Source organism: Opisthocomus hoazin, chromosome Z, assembly GCF_030867145.1.
Source record: "Opisthocomus hoazin isolate bOpiHoa1 chromosome Z, bOpiHoa1.hap1, whole genome shotgun sequence".
NCBI classification, from domain to species: Eukaryota; Metazoa; Chordata; class Aves; order Opisthocomiformes; family Opisthocomidae; genus Opisthocomus; species Opisthocomus hoazin.
The window spans coordinates 61,993,049-62,009,578 of NC_134454.1; the positions used below are offsets into that span (position 1 = coordinate 61,993,049).

General features: G+C 39.3%; 1 protein-coding gene across 2 annotated transcripts in view; it reads left to right on the top strand.

Annotated features, from left to right (window-relative positions):
* Positions 1-16,530, top strand: part of LNPEP (leucyl and cystinyl aminopeptidase) — a 78,796-nt gene that overhangs the window by 55,673 nt on the left and 6,593 nt on the right. For both annotated transcript variants that reach the window (XM_075411442.1, XM_075411441.1), the window contains 7 exons: positions 337-491; positions 811-924; positions 3,038-3,169; positions 6,012-6,143; positions 11,136-11,296; positions 13,931-14,019; positions 15,703-15,883. In XM_075411442.1, coding sequence (XP_075267557.1) covers positions 337-491; positions 811-924; positions 3,038-3,169; positions 6,012-6,143; positions 11,136-11,296; positions 13,931-14,019; positions 15,703-15,883 — 964 coding nt within the window. The remainder of the gene's footprint in view (positions 1-336; positions 492-810; positions 925-3,037; positions 3,170-6,011; positions 6,144-11,135; positions 11,297-13,930; positions 14,020-15,702; positions 15,884-16,530) is intronic.

Sequence of the window (16,530 nt, forward strand, 5' to 3'; positions counted from 1 at the left end):
CTTCTATGCATGTATTAGTTTGACTGGAAAGACAATGAAATGCTGTCCTTTAAGACACTACTTTCAGTAGGTGCAGCCCCATTTCCTCATTACTTGTGTGCATGCAATATCTATAAGCAGCGTCTGTGTAGGGCTTTAAATTGTTTGTGTAAGAGTGCCACTAGAGAAACATGCCATAAATCTATGGGGCTTCTATGCTTGAGGTGCGAACTCATGTCCACATCACAGGATTTAAATAATAAGGTTTTTGGGGATTATGTAATAGAATAGGTAGAATTGAAATACAGAATTACTGTAACTGGCAGTTTTCAAAGGCATCTTTCAAATCTTTTCCAGATCTGGTAGCAATTCCTGATTTTCAGTCCGGTGCAATGGAAAACTGGGGCTTGATCACCTTCCGAGAAACAACACTTCTGTTTGACAGTAATACTTCTTCAGCAAGGGATAAAAAGTTAATAACTGCAGTGATAGCACATGAGCTTGCCCATCAGGTACTAGATTGGGGAGGTCATTGTTAAATGTAGTGGTTTCTTTTTTTAATGCAACTCTGTCCTTAAATTCACCCCAGCCCTTACTGTGACTGGGTTGTGCATTGTATTGTACAGAATACCTGCAGGCGTATTTTCTCTAGTACGACAGGCAGAGTGCAACTCCATCATGACATACTTAGGGAGTTGTTCATGCAGAAAAGTTACTGTTGTTTTGACTGAGCTTGATTTTGCCACAAGATAAAGCTGACAATGGAAGGAGAACTACTATACTCTTTTGATTTTATTTCTGAAAAAGAATGATGGTTTTGGTCTTTCATAGTGGTTTGGCAATCTAGTAACTATGGAATGGTGGAACGATCTCTGGCTGAACGAGGGATTTGCCACTTTAATGGAGTACTTTGCCATGGAAGAGATTTTTCCAGAATTGCATGCAGTAAGTACTTTCTGTAACTACACTTACTGTACCTTCACTAAGATCTGTTTTTTAATGCTGACCATAAACGACTGATACTTATAAACGTTGACATTCACTTTGCGCACCAGGGAGATTATACTATATCTCCTCTACTCTTGCACTTTCATGATACTGGAAGTGATTTTGCAGGGTGGGCTTTGGAAAGGGTATGTTGGCTTAGTGCAGGTATTTTTTTTTGTTTTTGTGGGTGTTTTTGGTAGTAGTCTACATGCAGTCTTTGTGTTTAGTGTAGGTTAAAGCATTCTGTGCAAAATGGCAGGTGTTAAAATGTGTAGCAGTTTATATATCCAATTACAACTTAAAATCTTTATACCGAAAGTCCAGGAGTGTTGTTGACCAAGTAGACTTAGGAAGCACCAGAGCTTTAGGTTAGTAATTACGCTTGGAGTAACTCCTGTGTCTTTCCATCATTGTAGTGCTTCCTTTTGTCTGAATCAGTCTGGGAATCACAAATCAGGAGCCTTGGTGTAAAGTTAGCATATGGTCCCACCCAACGGATTCTGATAGCATTGAGTTACACTAATAGTCAAAAGCACTGCTCCCACAGGCACTTCTGTTTACACATAAGGCTGAAGGATAGAATCTTTTTGGTGTAATAACCTACTGATCATTTAAAAACTCACTCAGGTACTAAGTGACCTAGCTTTTCAGACTCTGGAAAACATCAAGGATTCAAACTTGATCTTTCCTCTCCAAGAAAGCGATACCAGCTACTGCTGTAAACCATCCCTGTCACTGAATGCAGACAGAGAAATAAAGATTAGTGAAACTAGACAGAGGGGGCAGTGGAGAAAGATTATTTTTGCATCCTGGGTGAAAGTATCTCCTAGGAGAGGAGATAACTGGGCTCCGGAACCAGCTTCCAGGAGTGTTTAAGTGACTTGCATTAGTCATGGATTTAAAAACCTGACACATATTGACTGTTTCCTGCTTGCTGGATTGTGTTCTTCTCAGCGTTCAGAGTGAGTGTGAGTTTGGAGTTCCTAATGCACCCTTGTTACTGCATTAAGTAACATGGATTGCTAACTTGGTTCAGTAGAAATCTGTCCTGGCAGCTGGGTGTTTAAATAGCTTTTCAGTTGGCCTAGCTTGGTTGTGGAGTTGGATGGCCACTGAATGTATGTTTGTATAGCCACTCTGCTTGTTGGGTGTATATGAGGTGAGAGGAGGACACGAAACTAGTGTAATGTTTTAACAAGGACACGTCTAACACTTGCATACTTCATTCTGAAAGATGCCTGACAAGATGCCTTCACCAACATCTCATTTCAGTTGGTGATGTCAAAATGTTTTTTGGTAAAAATAAAAAAAAATCACTCGGAACTTCCACATTCAAGAAGAAAAGCTTTAAAGTTTTAAATTTGAGGGGTACCTTTGTTGTATCATACACCGGGTTTTTTTGTTTTGTTTTTTTTAACTCTCTACTCTATAGAGGATGCTGTTTAGACAATTGTTTGCTCAAGTCTGAATGAAATGAAATGGACAAATAGCAATACAAACAGTTTATTTTCGGTGTTTGGGTTGTCTCACTTTGGTAACAGTTTGTTAAATTCAAATATCTTCATTCTAGAATAAAAGAAGGAAGAGACTATGGTACTAGGATCACTAGAGAAGATTATGTTTACATTCACACAAACATCACTGTAGAGAGTAATTTCCCTAGACCTCATGCTTTAATATTAAAACATACTAAAGAAGTCATACTTTTGTGTTCCCTTCTTCCTTTAAATGAATCGAAAACATTGATAAGCCAAATCTGAAATGTGACACATACTTACTTCACAGGTACATTGTTTTTCTCTAGTGCTGGTGATGCATTTACCTGAGGCGGGAGCTTAGGTGTCTGGATAATGATGCAAACTCAAGAGTGAGATTCCTCTGCTAAAACATGGCAGCGAAAGAGTAGATTTTACAGGTGCTACCCTGACCACTCTTTTGCTGCCTCCATTGGCAGGAAGGTGAGCAATGGCATGTTAGACAAATGGAAGAGCAAACCAGAGACAAATTTTTACTATTCTGCTTGCCATATATGTTCTAGATTCTCAGACACTTACAAATGTTTCTCTTCTAGGATGAAGATTTCCTTAATTTGATTTTCAAGGCTATGACGAAGGATTCCTTGGATTCTTCGCATCCAGTCTCTTCTGCTGTTCAGTCATCAGAGCAAATTGAAGAAATGTTTGACGCACTTTCTTATATCAAGGTAACTTATAAAAAAAGTTAAAATATTTGGAAAGTAATATACTAGCTATTGAAAACATGAATGTGGAATCATGATTAAGTAGGCTTGTACTTATGATTGTTTGGGTGTAATTTACACCTAGCACAAACAATGAATGACATCTCAGTAGAGTTTCTGAGCATCTACATAGCTTTTAATTAGGAAACATGATGTATGTGTATTTGTGTCCTTACTTAACATCCTTTCGCTTGGTGCATGTTTCAGCACAAAGTAAAATACACAAAAAGATGTAAGAGGTGAGCCAGCAGGTGGAACAAAATATCCAGTTAGGCATATATTCTTCTGATAGCAGACTGTAACAAGTGCTTAAGAAAAGATTAACAACAAGGCACTCACTGAAGCAATCGCTCCTTATTATACTCTCTCTGCTTCTTGAAAACAACATTTTAGAGACTTCCTGAGATGGAAGCTTGCATCTGGAATGTAAAATTATTTCACTGCATATCCTGGTTGTCTGCAACTTGATTGTTTCTAAAGTCTGGTGAATGTTGTGTGTGAGGTTTGTGTTTTTAAAGCCTCACAGTGCCTCACCTGAAGAAGCATGAGAGAGCTGTATTTGCCAATTTTTGTACTCGTGTTGTGTCAGATTGTAGGTACTGTGTCCCATGATTTTGGTAGTGCTGGAGGAACGTCTTTTATACCTTTTGGATTAGCTGTTGTTTTTTTCCCTGCACTAACTGTATATGCTTGTACTTTCCTCTAATAAGAAACTATGGGGACAGCTAGTGATTTCTGAAAAACAGTCAAATACTAGATCTTCCTCTGCTCAGTGGAATGCAGTTCCCACAGCTGTCTTGGTTTGTCTCCACTGATTTCTTTTTGCAAGTCACAACTGGTCAACACGTGTTGTCTAGCATCCTTGAGTAGTCAGAGATGCCAAACGGACCTATAGTAGTGATGTGCTTCCGTCTGTTCTGGTCTATGTTTTCTAAAGGTCAAGAACAGAGATCTGTGATTTTCAGCTTCCTTTGGTTGTCAGATGGCTTTGATTTCTTTCCCTAAACTGTATATCAAAAGGTTTGGCTGTTGTTTCATACTTCAGAGTTGCTGTTTCAAGCAATTCCCTTTTTGGTGAGCTTCTGGAAGCCATGCATCATGCACAATCACGTCTGTAGCCAACTAACTTCAAAGATAACAATTCTGTCACTCTTTGCCTGATCACAATTCTATATAATTTTAATGGACATATTCCATAAATTGTTGGGCTGGAGTTTCAGACAATGTGTAAAGCTTTATGTTTGGAAAATTACTTTATTACTTTACTGCTACTAACAAGTATGTGCACCTTATCAATACAAATGTGGCAACCTACAGCTTTGAGTTTAGGAGGCAACAAATGAGAATTTTTGCCCTTGATTTGTCAAAAAACAGATTTTCATAACTGCTTTCTGTGTTTTAGAGACTTTTATTGCATAGCTTTTCATTCAGGCGTTCAGTCTCTGTATACTGCTACTCTTGGCCCTGTATCTCCTGGCAATTTGAGTGGGAAGACATTGCAGCCTGATCCCTAATCAACTAAGCGTAGTCTGTTATTGAATTGTACAACTTAATTTGTTTTACTGTACTACTAACTGACACAGATTAGTAGGTGGCCTCTACTTTTTACTGTCTGGAATAGGAGTTATTGTACAAAATTATTTTTAGGCTGGGTGTTTCCAGACTATCAGTAAAAGTAAACAACCAGGGGTGGGACTATAATCCACCTGCAACAACTGAGTGTTTGGGAGGACATGACAGTAAGAAAAACAAAGTAGTAGAGCCATAGCTTAGGTATGGGTGCATGTAAGAGAGAAGATTATGACCATATTATTCGTAAGTATAGTAAGGGGTATTCCTGCAGTTTCATGAATAATTAAACTAACAAGACAGCCCTCAGTTTCAGGCGAGATGCTACTTAAATTCCAAAACTTGAGTTTGGAATGTGTAAGAGCCACACATGCTCTCATTGAAATCTTCCTTTTAATTTTTTCTTGATCCTTTCTCGGAAATATTACCACAAATACAAAGTGGACCTCTAAGTTTTGCACTGTCTATGGCTGTTCATCTGCATTCAGTTGTACAGTATGCAAGTCCTCAGGCAATTTATTTATTGGTTCCTGTGACACAGAAGCATTTGTATGGAAAGAAAATGGCTTTCAGCTATGTTTAAAAAAAGCAAAAACTAAGACTGTCTGGCTGCATATTCGTGGCCACTTTGGTAGTAGACCTAGTCAGTTACTACTTTTTTTAACAAGAACATGGCTGTATTTAAGCACTGTCAAAATGCACTTGTCCTTCTATAGTCAATTCCAGCCTACTAAGTGTACCTCATCTTTTTCCTCTGTTTTTAGGTTTTTGATATAGCTGCAAATCGTATGACTGTTAAACATTGTCTCACAAGTGCAGTTCTGTACCATTCAGCAGAGTATTGCTAATGAAACATGGCAGCCAGTAGAGACTTATGAGTAAGGAGGCAATATTTTTTAGATTATGTTAATTGGAAAAAATTTCAAAATCTATTAGACTGTTTTGTAACTGCATGATAAGCCTTTGAAATATTAATTTTTCTTTTTTCCAAAGCAGCTGGAAAAAAAAAATCAAACTGTATTAGCCTTTTTTGTAACTGTATTTGGAGTTTATGATACGTTAAAAAAACTCTTTTTCCAACCAATGAGTGGTAAGGTAAGTATTCAGATGATAGTGTCTGGGATAAAATCTGACAGCTTCTGAGTTATTCTTGCACTGTGGAAGAGCTATAATATGCATATGCTTCAACGAGTTCTGTAACTTTACCAATTTTCTTTCTTTTTTTTCCTCCCTAAAGGGGGCTTCCCTTCTTTTCATGCTGAAGCATTTTCTCACTAAGGATATTTTCCAAGCTGGCATTGAGGTATACTTGCATAATCACAACTATGGATCTGCCCAGAGTGATGACTTGTGGGACAGCATGAATGAGGTATCCATCTTTGATATGCTGTTCTTTTATTTTCACTTCTCTAAGTGTCTTGTAAATTTTTACTTATTTCCTTGTTTATGAAAGAAATAAGCTAATACACTTCAGGTAAATACTCTGAAGTTACTGCTCATCATAGCCCAAAATTCTGTCATGTAGATATGCAGATTCCTGTAACTTCTAGGACTCCTCAGTCTGTCACCGAAATCGGGCATAAAACTTCTTAACACCAATGTGGCGTTAAAAAGCAGAATTCTTTATTATGGCACCGGATGCTCAGGGGATCGCTCTGCCTAACATGCGTGCCGTATGTTGCCTCACTGCAAGCTTATTTGACCCTGTTACATACATGTGCATGAAGTTTTCTGCAATGTTCATACATACTTATTCTATTTTCTGGAACTAATTATCATATTTGCATAGTCATTACACGTCTTCTGAGTCTGAGTTGGCTCACTGAGCAGTTTGTGGATTTCTCAAGTTACTTAACTTGGTTTCAACTGGTGTCTGCTGGCATGCCTGCATTTCTTCAGGATGTGTTTCTTCAGGATGTGCTTGTTGCATGTTCTTGGGTGTATTTTCACCTGAGGCCTCTGATAGTCAGTCCTTTGTTTCTACTTAATCTTTGTGAAGTTCCTTATTATTCTTATACACCATGTACCCCCTTGTACATCACATACCCTCCTATACATCATGCATCCTATTTTACAGCAATCCCAAAAAAGCACTGGAAAGGGGTAAGCACTACCGTGCATATCTACATTGTGTTCACACGTCAATGCATACATATCCTCTCTAGAGTTCCAATGTTAGCATGTTAAGACTAGGATAAAAATAGTAATCTTAAATGCAGGACAAAACTTTACTTCCAAGGAATAGCTGAATTCAACCTCTGTAGGGGTCTTGGGATACTCTCTACTAGTGTAACTTTGTTTCAATGCAGTGCTGGAATTGGAGGAAAACAGATTGTGGGGACAATTTAATTCAACAGCTCTCAAATCGTAAGGCAGTCATGAGGCTGTGTCTGATTAGTGTGGGTGTGGGGAGACAGAATGAGGGCACAAGAAAGCAAGGGCATGGGGGGGAAAGAGCAAGGGTGAGAGCTGGCAAGGCTGTGGGAGCCAGGTGGGGTGGGGGCGAGAGGATGCATCTGAAGGAGGGGAGAGAGCTGGCAGGAAGGAGAGGGGGGGGAAGAGAGGGAGAAGGAGTGAGGGAGAGCAAGGAAGGGTTGATGTTGGAAGAGTGCAAGGGAGATGCTTGGAATGCTCCCAAGGGCACGTGAAGGGGAGAGAGTGGGAAGGAGAGTGCAAGGCAAGGAGCGTGCGAGAGGGAGGCAGTTCGTGCAAGAGACAGTGTAAGAGAGAGGGTAATCCCAGGAAGAAAGAGCTGCTGAATATCTCCAGCGAGTGTCAAGGTAGTTGTGTAAGGAAAGGAAACAGATTTCCCCGTGATTGTGTGTACTGCATGCTGTGTATTAAAGTCTCTGAAATACATGTGAGAGGCCCTCACAGAAGTTGAGTGATAGGCAGGATACTAACTTAATGTTTACTTTTGGTTCTTGGCATCTACCTTCTGATACTGGAACTTCTGCAGAACTGGAGCCGCTGTTAGTTACGGTCAGCTGTCACAGGTGGCCAACCTGTACAAGTATTATTAAGTGAATTGCATCCAACCAAGTTAGTAACATCTAATGTCAGAACTCAGTGTGTGTTTCCTATTTTAATGAGGAACAACCCCTTGTATTTGGTGCTAGTTTGGTAGTCACCAAATTCCTGCTGACGCCAGGTATTTAACAGCATTATCTGGCACAAGTTGCCCTTGTTTTCTGATGCTGGTTTCAAAGGTTGCATTTTCCACTGTGTCCGTTTCTAGCTGCAGCTCATTCTGTGCCTGAGTATTTGGTTTGTTTTGTGGTTTTTTATGTATAAGTGTTAATGCTGTTAATTTTGTATATTCACATAGCCTGCTGCACTTTTATACACTTTCATATTCCCTTTCTCCAGAGACTCGTGACTTAGCTGGACTAGTCTGGTATTGCAATGAATTAGTTTAGCTTTGAGCTTTTATAATGCTGCTTCCCAGAGCAGGTATCGTATTTTCTGCACTACTTTCTTTCTGCTGATTTTCACCTATTGCCTCTCTGAATTTACTGAAATATACTGTCCTTGTGTCCAGTTTCCTTAGTTTTCGTATTCTTTCTGTCTTAATATTTCTCTTTTTGTATTTTGAATTCTTAGTTTCTCTTGCTTTCTGATGGTCTTTCACCTTCAGATTCTTAGCCAGACTGTTGGTTAACAGTCAAATTTAGACAGGCTGCATCTCTGATTACTTGCACTCCCTTTGTATCAAAAGTTTATCCACTCTAGGAACTTGATGGAAAGACTTTGCTCAGTATTATTTTCCCCGAGTAGATGTCTGAATAATCAAAACTATATGAATTAGATGAATCTGAGTAGCTCACACAAAATATTGTATACCTCTCTGATCTTTGAATGATACCATTATTAGTGTTGTTGAACGCTAACCAGTGCCCAGATATGGTGAAAGTTTCATTCAACGTTTATCTTCATAATACAAGAGGTCATATCTCTGTCTGGACCTCTTGATTCTTCCCCATTTTAGAAGGGAACTATTTCACCAGGTCTCCCTTTATTGACAATTAAGTTGTTAGAATTATCATGTATTGAGATCTTTGGTATCCTTCTTGGTTCTTTCCCATATTTATGGTAATAGTAAAAATGAATCTATGATATTCACCAAATTGACTTGCTTTTTTTCCCATTAATTATGCCTAGGCTGAATGTGTCTGAAAATTCCAATCATAAAAGTGGCCTTTTCTTTGATCTTAAGTTTTCGCTGTCCGCACAGCAAAATGCACAATCATTTCTTAAGTCTTAACTTCTCTGTTGAAATCAACAATCATAGTTGGAGTGAAGATGAGAAAACTGCATGTGAGTTAAAAGAAAAATCTGTAACACAGCAAGCCAAATTTTTGTATACCTTGCATAGAAGGAAGAAGGATGAAGTAATTTTCCATGCATTGCTTTAACTGGAGTTAGGAGCCGCTCTTCAAAGAACATGTATCAATAAAACCAATTAATGTCAATAAAATTTTTGATATGAAATTATGAGCGTATAATTTATAATAAATTGGTTTAATTTCAGGTGATTGGGGAGGGTTTTATTTTGGAACAGAACTATTTCAGTGGAGCAAATTTCAAATTTACTCATATCTCTGTACAGATTAGACAGAAATCTTTCTGCCAGTCTTTGGGTGGCCTATAACATTAGCACAGAAAGACTGAGATGCAAAACAGCCAAGTTGACAGGGTGCAAGTATTAGACTCAGTTAGGTTCCTGACCTCTCAACACTCTTCTCATCTTGGGTTTGGGGTTTTTTGATTTTTTTTTTTTTTTTTGACTGGCTGGCATTGATCTTATAGATTTCTTGGTTGTTTCAAAGTGCAACAAGAAAGAAAGGAAAAGACAGTAGCAAAAGAAAGTGTAAGCATGCATTCAGCACATCTTGGGAAATTTATGAAGGGATTGCATAACACAACATTGCAGTAACAATGATAGCTTGTGATAACAACACAGAGAAAAAGGATTTAGCCAAGAGTGGTTTTTGGGAGTATGTAAAAAGTAAAAAAAGTGTAGCCTTCAAATCCTATAAATTTTCAGCTTTCGATAGAGAATTACTTCCCTGGTATTGAAAACCCTATTTGAAGTTTATGGCCATGCTCTACATAAATAATATGGTATTTTCCCATGAGGGTGAACTATGCTTGTTATTATTGCCTTGAACAGAGAAGAGTGGATAGTAAGATGCTGATGAGGTGAATTGGAGAAAGCCACAGTATAGGTTGGTAAAAGTTAAACGTAACTTGAATAATGGTATATTAATTTTCTTATGTTCCTGATCGCTCAACCTCAAACATATTTTCATAAGTTAGGAGACTTGTTGTCTTTTTCAGGTTGGATGATCAGCTTTGCTAATAAAGAGACAGTGATGAGCAGACATTATAAAGTACTTGTCCCTCAACAGTACCAACAGTTCCTGAAAGATTAGGAGAGGTTGGAGGTTAAGCTATGCAAAGGCTGTGTTATAGTTTAGCTGTGGCCAGCAACAAAAGTGCCACGTGGCCGCCCCTCCTCCCGCTGGAGTGTGGAGGAGAATGGAAAGAAACAGGCAGAAACTGGTGGGTCTGGATAAGGGCAGTTTAACAGAACAGCAAACAAAGGGAACAGGAACAACAACAACGATACAGATAAGGAGAATACACAACACAAACAGCAGGAACAGACAGAGCCACTCTCACCACCTGCCGCCACCTGCATGCATTCCTGAGCCGTGACGGCCTTCCCGCCGCCCAGCTTCCCCCTAATTGGAACCCAGCATGACGGCACATGGTATGGAATACCCTGCTCTGTTTGGCCAGGTTGGGTCAGGCCGCCCAGGTGTGTTCCGTCCTGGATTCTGGTGAAAATTAACCCTGTCCTGGCCGAACCCAGGACAGGCTGGTAAGACAGAGGAAATAAAAAGATAAAGGTTATGTTGGGCTTTTTATACAAACACTGTCACTTTAATTCAATTTCTAATATTCATTTCAGAATTAAAAGAAGCTCTTTAACCGTAGACACCCGCATAGTGTCAGAATACCAATAAGGAAAGAGAAAGGGTGGGGGGGCACTTGGGAGCTTACCTCAACTTTCTTTTCTGTAACACTCTCTTCTCCACTTTCATGACATACCAGTTCAACATACCTGATGTTTCTTATTTGTCTTTCCACTGCTTGGCTAGGATTCCCTCCACCTAAGAATATAAAAACCACTTGCTCCTCTAAATCGTTGCTGATGAAATTTACAAGATCAGTGTCAAAGTGGTTGTTTACATATGCAGAATTATGCTACTACTTACTTGGTAAATGAAGGAGGAAGGTTTAAAAATGTTCTTCATTTGCTCTTTTCTTGTTATGTTATGATCGTTTTTTACAGATTACCAATGGAACACTAGATGTAAAAAAGTTGATGAAAACTTGGGTTCTGCATAAAGGATTTCCTTTAGTCACTGTTGTCCGAAATGGAAAGATTATTTCTCTACAACAAGAGAAATTTTCATATCGTATGGAACCAGAAAATTGGACATCAGATGCAAGGTTATTACCTTCTTAAGACATTTTACACATTAAAATCTACCTGCAGATATCTTTCTTCTTTCTCACTTGTATTCAGGTGTTCTAGTATTTTCTTTGAAGGCAGATAGTAACAGAGACTTTGACACAGAAATTCACACATCTAATACCTTCCTGAAGATCCATATCTATTTCCACCCAAGCAACTGGTAAAAATCTGTGGCGTCCTTTGTAAGCTAAGTTTCTTATTTGCATCCTTTTCTGAAGCTTTCAAGCTTGAGATGAGTTGTGGTAAATAGTAGAATGAATTCTTCAGGCTTTCTAATACCAAAAGGCAGATCTCACAGATAGAGTTTTCATTTCAGAAAGTTTTGTGTGGTTAATGAGAAGTTGAAGAAAGGCAGGTTGCAGAAGTGTGCGGAAGTTACAGATGCATATGTCTTTCTTTAGAGCCTCTGCTCCTTCCTGCCAAAATTCAATGTACATCTTGGTCTTTGTTAGAGGAAAGCAGAGAAACTAGAATCAAAGCTTTATTGGCTTAAAAGTTTTAAGATGGCGCTCATGCATGAGAGCAAATGGCTGAATATATAAGAGATGCAATATCCATTGTACCAAAAACTAACAGGAAGTACATACGCAAATGCTGAAGAAGCAAAGATGTGGAAGATGCAAATTGTAAAAATGAATTTACTGCAGATATGTCCAAAATTATGAGCCCTACTGTATTTTGTAACAAACCAAAATGTGTGACTTTCAATCCTTTTGAGATTTTGGTGGTTTTATTCAGTTGTTTGAAGTCTAAACAGGAACGGAGTACTTTGCACCATCTTGCAGAATCAGGCCTGTGAAAGGAATTTTTCTGTTGAAATGCTGGAAGTTACAGGGCTTTGTTTTGCTTTTGTTATGTGGAGGAAGGAAAGCTATGTGTGGTTGAAAGGTAAAGGAAGGATTGTTAGGCTTCATTATTCCTCTGTTTCTAGTTGATATCAATTTGGGAAGTGGATAAAAAGCTTCTGAAGAAGTGCCCTCTGTGTGAGTCTTACACAGCAGGGGTCCATGTCAAAACTGGAATGAATATGTGCAACTTGTTTCATCTCCCTCAAAGCTGTGTTTTCTCTAGATAGTCAAGTCCTTATTATCATTATGAATCACCTTATCATTTATTCTTACAGCTTGCAGTTCACTAGGGAGAATCTTTGTGATATGCAATCTGTTATGGTTTCTATTACCATGATTTGGAATGCGAGTCTTGTACTTTTAATCAACGTAAATTGCTTTTAAAAAAACTCCGAACTTTTAAAATTTCAGGAAGACAGGACATGGGATTGAGGTGATAATAATAGGGGCTGACTTTCTGATACAGACAGAGATTTCCTGTCCATACGACTTTGGACAAGCTACTTAGTATGCTGGAACTGAGGAAGAGGTACCAGCAAATGTGTCCCTCAGTGGTCTATATTAGGACCAGTACTGTTTAATACTGTAATGCCTTCATCAGTGACATAGATAGTGTGATGGAGTGCACCCTCAGCATATTTGCAGCTGATACCAAGCTGAGTGGTGTAGTTGACATGCCTGACGGATGAAAGGCCTATCAGAAGGACCTGGACAACCTCAAGAAGCTGACCTGTGTGAACCTCATGAAGGAAGAAGGTTCAACAAGGCCAAGTGCAAGATCCTGCACCTAGCTAGGGGCCACCCCCAATATGAGTACAGGCTGGCGGCTGAAGCGTTTGAGAGCAGCCCTGAAGAGAAGGACTTGGGGGTACTCGCAAATGAAAAATTGGACACGAGACAGAAGTGTGCACTCACAGCCCAGAAAGCCAATCGCATCCTAGGCTGCATCAAAAGACATGTGGCCAGCAGGTCAAGGGATATGATTCTGCCCATCTACTCCACTCCAGTGAGACAGCACCTGGAGTACTGTGTCCAGCCTTGGGGTCTCCAGTACAAGAAGGACATGGACCTGTTGGAGTGGGTCCAGAGGAGGACCAAAAAAATGATCAGAGGGCTGGAACACCTCTCCTATGAGGAAAGGCAGAGAGAGCTGGGGTTGTTCAGCCTTGAGAAGACAAGGCTCTTGGGAGACCTTATTGCACCCTTTCAATACTTAAAGGAAAGATGGGGATGGAGTTTTTAGTAGGGCCTGTAGCAAGAGGACAAGGGGTAGTGGTTTTAAACCAAAGCAGGGTAGATTAACATTATATACAAGGAAGAAATTTTTTACAATGAGGGTGGTGAAACACTGGAACGGGTTGTCCAGAAAGGTTGTGGGTGCCCCATCCCGGGAAACATTGAATGTCAGGATGGACAGGGCTCTGAGCAACCTGATATAGTTGAAGATGTCCCCTGCAAGGGGGTTGCACTAAATGACCTTGAAAGGTGCCTTCCAGCTCGAACCATTCTGTGATTCCATGAAGTTTTCCCACTTCCCAGCACGGTGGAATAAAAGATAATTGCTGTATGTGCTGTACATCTGTTCTTTAATTGTGTGTGTTATGATTATATGAGTGAGATTTATACTTCATTATTTTACACAGCATGCAGTGTTTCTAATACAACTGATACAGTAAAATAGTTAAATTAAAAAAAAAAAATCAAAGCCTTCAAGACAAATAATATGTGTATATGTCAGTAAACATGCGCTTTCTTTTACAGTTATTTGTGGCATATTCCTCTCACCTACATAACTAGTAGGTGCAACTTTATCCATTGTACTAATGCATTTTTACTGGACCAAAAGTCAGGTAAGTGACCCAAATCTTTGGTAGCAAGTTACTTAATGTTATAGATAACTGATCTTTCTGAGCGCACACATACTTAAGATGTGAAGATGAAGGCATATGTAGTACAAAAAAATTAGAGAGATCTGGAGCCAAGAACAGCTGGTGGTGTCATCTTTAGAGAGTTGGTTCCCTATAGATTTTATATGTACAGATAAATGGTAGCAGGTGGGGCAGAAGCACAGGTTTGGAATTTGCAGAAGCATGTGTTCTTTTCATCCCAATGCATGCACAAAATCTCTCAAACTGCATGTCCTTTGGAGAGTGAATAATAGGAGAGTTGCTCTGCCACCTCCCTCAGCCTGTCCTCATAGGACAGATGCTCCAGTCCCCTCACCATCCTCGTAGCCCTCCCCTGGACTCTCTATAGTAGTTCCTCATCTTTCTTGAACTGGGGAGCCCAGAACTGGAAACAGTACTCCAGATGGGGCCTCACTAGGGCAGTGTAGAGGGGAAGAAGAACCTCTCTCGACCTACTGGCCACACTTCTCCTAATGCATCCCAGGATCCCATTGGCCTTCTTGGCAGCCAGGGCACACTGCTGGCTCATGGTCACCCTGTCATCCACCAGCACTCCCAGGTCCCTCTCCACAGAGCTGCTCTGCAGCAGGTCTGCCCCAAGCCTGTACTGGTGCATGGGATTGTTCCTCCCCAGGTGCAGGACCCTGCACTTGCCCTTAGAAATAAAACTATATAAATTTAAAATCAAATTCTTAGAGCTAATCTGGACATTTTTGCAGTTTAATGATTTTTATGTACTGCCACCCCTCTAAAATGACTTTAGAAGTATTATAACGAAAGTAAATGCTTTTAGTTTATGTCATTCTGACATTGGTTTTACAAAGCCTTCAAGTTATTCCTGGCTTTTTTCATGTGAGGTGGAGTTTTAGAAAAAAATATTATGAATTATCAGAATAGATAATTAAAGCTCTTTAATTGAATGTGTTCTTGAACGAATAGGTAAGTAACCTTTTTCACCTTAAAAGACCCTGTAGGTGGATCTCATGTTCATTATACTAATTCCTCCCTCACTGTAGAAACTTGCATGTGGAGAATACAAGAGTAGGAGAGATGTAGAAATGCATTTGGGGTAGAATATTTACTAAATTTCAAAGGCATTGTAGGTGCTAAGCAAATTGATGTTTTTGTCGGTAGTTGTAGAATCAACTGAAATGAAGAACATTTTCCCCTCTCTTGTTGTATCTAGTTGACTTTGAAACTAGAATGTGGCCTTTCATCTACTTAATGCCATCTCCATTTCTCTATTTCTTTATATCATGTGTGTAACTGCTCTTTACATGTATATGAAAGTGGGCAGAGAGGAGACAGGGTTTTTTGAAAGGAGAACTGGACAGAAGGAGAAAAATTGCTGCATGAAGTAATTAGCAGCATAGGTACAACTCAGGGCAGGTTGTGATACTGTTCATTTGATCAGAAGTTGGAAGAAGGACAAAGAAGTGCAATCTGAAATTTCTGAGCCTTCTTGTGGAACTTCTGTGCTGCCTATTCCTGCTTCATAGTAGGAGGAACTAGTGAGTAGAAAAGAATTTATTGACCCTCTGGAGTCAGTCTACTTCATAGATTTGGATTTCAATGAACAACTGCCAAATGTTTGTTTCTGCTGCTAACTGATTGTCTGTCTATTAGCTGTCATTGAACTTCCAGAAGAGGTGGAATGGATAAAATTCAATGTGGACATGAATGGCTATTACATAGTACACTATGCTGAAGACTGGAAAACGCTGATTGATCTGTTGAGAAAAAACCACACTGCTTTGAGTCCTAAAGACAGAGCCAATTTGATCAATAATATCTTCAAACTTGCAGGGTATGATTTCATATTGGAAAACCTAGTTAATATGTGTTTAAATTTTTCTCCAGGTCTAAGATCAGACTTAGATTTTAGAGAAGACTGCTTCAGAAAATTTTTAATTTAGTCTTTGTTAACCTATTGAAACAGTTTGCCATTCACTAACTTTAAAAAAAAAATTATTTCACTGATGCTTCCATATTGGCTTTAGATGTTATCTCCCTGTTCTTTACAGCAGCATCTATTTATTTGCATCAGGAGGAGCCACATCATAGCTTCCTTTTCTAGAAGACACTATTTTATTTAGTGTCTGATAATCTGTCTAGCAGACTATTTTCCTGTACTTTGCCACTGAGTGCTCCGCTTTAGAGAAGCAAGCTATTTGCCTCTCAAATTTTTACTGGCTCCCTATCTTGTCCTTCACCACTACCATCAGAACAAGCCCAGAAGGCTGAGAGTTCTGGATGGCCTCTTTGTTAGCTGCTTCTTTTGTCAGCTTGTAAGTAGGCTCATTTATGATAAATATTTTCAGGCATCATTGTCACGCTCAATTACCTGTTATTGTTTTTGTTAATTGAAGGCATGTTAGTGGCCATTGTTGCTTTGTTGCTATCCTACTAATATTACAATATAAAAATCTCTACATCTGAAGTGTTTCTTATGTT